Below are 4,845 nucleotides of genomic sequence, written 5' to 3'. Positions count from 1 at the left end.
AAAACAGGTAAATACAGTATACCACGCACTTAAAAAGACGATTTACAAATAATTATACTAATATTTTTTTATTTTTAATTAAAAAAAATACAAAAAAAATTGTTACGTCTTTTAAAATATACACCATATTTAGAGTGTAACTGATGATAGATAATATAAGAAATAGATTTACGCAACTTTAGGGTGTAAGTGATGACAATAATTATGTTAAAGATTACATAAGAAGCAGGTTTGCGTAATTTTAGAGGTAACTGATGAACAATAATATCTATGGAAATAGAAATGATTGCATAGTAAATTATGAATTTTAATGAAAAAGTTATAAATATGAATTTTAATTAAAAGATTAGAGTTTAATTATAAGAATGTATTAATTGAAAAGATAATAATGTAATAATTTTTTTTTACTTGTTACCTTATTTAGTTAGATGTCTTTTGGAGGGAAACTAAGAGAATTTTTAGTAGATAGGGGAGATTATCTCTACAATAGTGATTCCCAACCTAAGTTAATTACCCGTTGCAACGCACGGGCGTTCAACCTAGTTCTTTTAGTAGATAGGGAATTGGTAGTGGTCCCATAATATAAACTCAAAAAGGTTTGTATTTGTAATTTTGTTTACTACTCCGTGCTATGTAGGGGTTTGTTATTAGAGAGGTTTGTAAATTGGGTAATGTTTCATTTGACAAATCTCTAAAGAGGTTCATCTATTACTAGTTTCCTAAGTCTTTCTGGGATGAATAAACTCTTACTAATGATTCCAAACTCAAATCAATGCATTGATCAACAAAGTTTGTCCCTCAGTCCCCCTCTTCTGCAAGTTCCAGAAACAAGCTGGTGCTTATAAAGAGTGTTTAGAAATGTGCACAAGAGCACATTATAAGGATTAAGGAAGACAAAATTCCAAAACCTTAGGAAGTTCTGGAAATCATGGAGATCTTGGTCATAAAAACACTGCAAAACTAATGGAGGTTCTGAGTCTGATAGCCAGAATTATAGTAACTTTGTTTTACTCTAGTGATTAGATATAATCACAATTCACAAGTACAATCAAAAACAGTAGTGAAGCCGTGACCACGTGTTGTCCCGACTTTAAAATAAAAACTAGGCTGATCACAATTGGCAGCTATGAAATTGAATGCAAAACTCTAGGTTTAGGTTTTGGAGTCCTGGACTTTGATTTTACATTTGCCTGTTCCTGCACATACTGCACACTCGTCCACTTTCCCGTCAACATGGCTTAAGCAGTAATCAATTCTGTCCTTCATAACATCCTGCAACATCAGAAAACAAACCCGAGTAAAAACAACATTCCTTCTTATAATCCATCTTATCATTCTGTTAGTGTTTGCATCATATGTTACTATGTTAGGTAACATTCCTTCTTATAATCCATCTTATCATTCTGTTAGTGTTTCCATCTCATCATTCTGTTAGTGTTTGCATCGAGGATGAATACAAATACCTTGCTCGTACTAGAAAATTAAAATTGAACATATACCTACATCACTTGCTTTGAAGCATCCTTTCGTTTTCAAAATTTTAAGTTCAAGGAACGTGAATGTGTGAAGCTAAAAGAAATATATGTTGATAAATCCAGCTGCCAAATTAATTTTGTTCCCTTCCTATTTTCCAAGAAAAAAAAACAGGCTACGTAGGCGGTAGGGAGACAGAATGTAAGCATCAAATACAATGCAGTTGCAAAAAATGAAAGAAGATGAAGGACATACAACAAGTAACTCGTGAAGACCCAAAGGTGCTGTGACAAGATAAGGAATACCAGGATACTCGGAGGCAGCGGCTTCTGCTAGTAGAGGAATATCCTATTCACACCCATGAAAGAATTAGGACAAGCATTCATTTGGAACCTCCCTAACTCCTACAACCCCAGCTGTAGTGCAGTCTAGAGGGAACACTGATCGTCTTACCTGATTCCAATGACGTCCAGGAAAGAGAAAGAATGGGCTTATAATCACACGACTTGCCCCTTGTTGGACACATGAACCAAAGGCATCTCTGATAGACGGTTCTGCCAATTCCTAGAAAACAGTAAGGATAAAATGACATTAGAATTGGAATAAAGAATCAGTGAAGAATTGGTGTTCTACAAAAGTAACTTCATGTCTAGATATTAACTGACAACTACTCCAATTCTATTTCAAGCCATTCACCATATAATATGGTGTATTAACCCGCAGTACCCATAGACCATAATGCCTATTCTTTGGGCGAGAGGGCCAAAGTGCCAAACCACAAATCAGGGGATGGAACACCATAGTCAGTAATACAATGCATGAAGATACATCTTGCTGTGAAAAACTTGTACCAAATTTGTTCCAAGTAACGAAGCGATTACCATATGAGCAGGCTCAACAATTGGGTATCCGGTTTTATTTTTGAACATCATCACGAACTCATCTGCAATACACTACCACGATCACACTAACATACAGAAACACAAAAACAATCAACATTTACAACTAGACTGGTCAAGAAATCATTTGTGAAGGAAAGTAAAAAGGTGGTCCTAAAAGAAATTACTCAACAAGACATTAGACTCTTGGCGGCGAGATCCATGATCTACGATGACTACACCATCTTTATAAGCCACACCAACAGCCCCCTCATGAAGGCTAGTATCACTCATTACACAGCGTACACTTTTTGACGAGCAACTGTGCTGGATATCTTTTCTTAATCTGACAAATCCAGGTGCAGCTTCTATTGGTCTGCCTCTGGCTGATTTTGTCGATGTCAAGCTAACCGCCACACCACTTAAAAAATAAATACGAATGATCAACCACCATTTAAGAAAAATAAAACAAAGTGAAAGAGTTTGAGGCTCAGGTACCTCTTAGGGTTAGTAAGTTGATAACTGTATAATAACTTTATTGACATCTGAGCTCTTTGAAGCCTTGATACTCCCACTCATCAATTGAGAAGCCTAGCAAGATAAAAATGAAGGATCAATAGAGGCGAAATATAATAAAATGACTAAAAGGCAACCAAAGTCAATAACTAATTGTGAAAATAAGAAAAAGAAAGTAATGTTTGTCACATTTTCATTATAATGGAGGACCATATGTGATACTAAACCTTGATACTATTCTTTTTACATGTTTGATGTTGATAATTGGAAAATACAAGTTCAAATGTCAAGAAAGAGCACACAACAATACGGCAAATGCTGCAAATTCATCTCAAAATTTAGTGTCCTTCCGTAATGTCACCATATACGATTTGAACGAGGGCACTGGAGTAGCTAGGATGGTTTACTTTTGAGGTCTGAATTCAAGAAAAACCCTTCCATATGTCAAAACAACACACGTAGTCATGTTACTCATGTAAGGTAGGATGTAATTCCAGTTTCCAACTACGACGTAATCGATTAATTTAGAGTAGTGTTTTAAAACTCAGAAATGATTTTGTTTCCTTGAATCCATGTTTAGAAATTGCAATGTTGGGATTCAATTTTTCATCCAAATTCGTAAACTTGAATGGAAACCATTGGAATTCAACTAAGAATTTTAATTTCACAATAATTAGGCAGGGGGACCGGTACCCAATACCCATACCCACCAGCTGAAATTAATCACCGCCCAACGTGGATGAGAAATCTACCCCAGTGGGTACCGAATTACCCATTTCACCATTAAAACGCTTGATAAAAGCAATATACATGCTGAAAAACAAGGAATTTGAATGCCTCTAGCCAACATCTAAAATTTGGTCACTTACAAGGCCACAAAGTCGTAAAATGACAAAACAAATGACACATAATACTATAACAGCTAGCAACTAAATGTACTCAAACAAATGAAGTTACAGGCAGACAGTGAGTAGTGAGTAGTAGTAATTAGCATCAAAAATTAAAAAAATAAAGAACAAGGAATCAGGCAACAAGTAGACAACATGAACAACAATCAACAAGTTTCATGTTTGGTACTGGACACTGCCTCAAATATTGAACTTGGCAAACATCCTACTAAATTGGGGGTTATTAATTTAGGGTTTGAGAGTTGAGAAATTAAGTTGGGGGTTATTAATTTAGGGTATAAAGGTGAACCGGCGAGGTCATACCTGCGGTGAAAACGGCCGGACGATTCGACAACGGCGAGCTTATCTCCGGTAACAAACCAAAAGCAACCGTTAAAAGAGTTTGAGAAAGCTGCGGTAATGGCTTACGGCGGTGGACGTCGCGGCAAGGAGGGTGGTGGTGCCGTGGTGGTGACTGGTGAGCAGGTGAGGCTGGTGAGTTTGACGGACGATTTTAAGGAGGAAACGTCGTTCTAATTTTTGACGATTGAGAAATTTGAGATATGAATGGAAACAGGAAACCCGGGACCCCCGGGTCCCCCTCCATAGTAGCTACTCCAACTCTAATTCGCATGTTTGCTTTTTGCACGGGTATTAAGGAGCGGATTTCAGACAAGCCCTAAAAAGTACATAGGAAAAGAGAATGATGGCTTAAAAATGTTAAAAAAATACTCCCTCCAATTCACAATAAACCTCCCTATTTCCTTTTTCGGTTATTCACAATAACCTCCCTAATTCCTATTTTGGTAAGTGGTTGTGTGGTCCAATTTAATTGTATGGTGGGGTAGTGTATTTGTGTGGTCCAAATTTAATTATATGGTGGGGTAGTGTTTCTTTAATTTTTGTGCCAAAATGAAATGGGAGGTTTATTGTGAATTGGAGGGAGTATAAAGGTGGGGTTTTATGCTGGATTAATGTGGGGTATAGATGACATTTTTTGTAAATATGGAGTGTGAATAAGGATAGAATGGTCATTTTCTTGGTCTAAAAAGGAAACATGTAAAGTGGAGTTAAATGGACGAAAAAGAAAT

The 4,845-nt window shown here is 36.3% G+C and overlaps 1 protein-coding gene across 2 annotated transcripts; it reads right to left on the bottom strand.

The window, feature by feature from the left end:
* Positions 1-940: 940 nt before the first annotated feature.
* On the bottom strand, positions 941-4,349 carry LOC141610941 (sirohydrochlorin ferrochelatase, chloroplastic-like). Of its 2 annotated transcripts, none has more exons than XM_074429257.1 (7): positions 4,079-4,349; positions 2,850-2,942; positions 2,540-2,757; positions 2,355-2,416; positions 1,927-2,037; positions 1,729-1,821; positions 941-1,272 (listed from the first exon to the last, which is right to left on the bottom strand). In XM_074429257.1, the coding sequence occupies exons 2-7, from the start codon at positions 2,894-2,896 to the stop codon at positions 1,153-1,155; spliced, it is 651 nt and encodes a 216-aa protein (XP_074285358.1). In that variant the 5' UTR covers positions 2,897-2,942; positions 4,079-4,349; the 3' UTR covers positions 941-1,152. The 2 variants fall into 2 exon arrangements, with proteins under 2 accessions (XP_074285358.1, XP_074285357.1); XM_074429256.1 differs by having other exon boundaries at positions 2,540-2,772; positions 4,079-4,347.
* Positions 4,350-4,845: the final 496 nt, after the last annotated feature.

This window comes from Silene latifolia, chromosome 11 (assembly GCF_048544455.1).
Source record: "Silene latifolia isolate original U9 population chromosome 11, ASM4854445v1, whole genome shotgun sequence".
Classification (NCBI taxonomy): domain Eukaryota; kingdom Viridiplantae; phylum Streptophyta; class Magnoliopsida; order Caryophyllales; family Caryophyllaceae; genus Silene; species Silene latifolia.
This window is presented reverse-complemented; position numbering and strand designations above follow the sequence as displayed.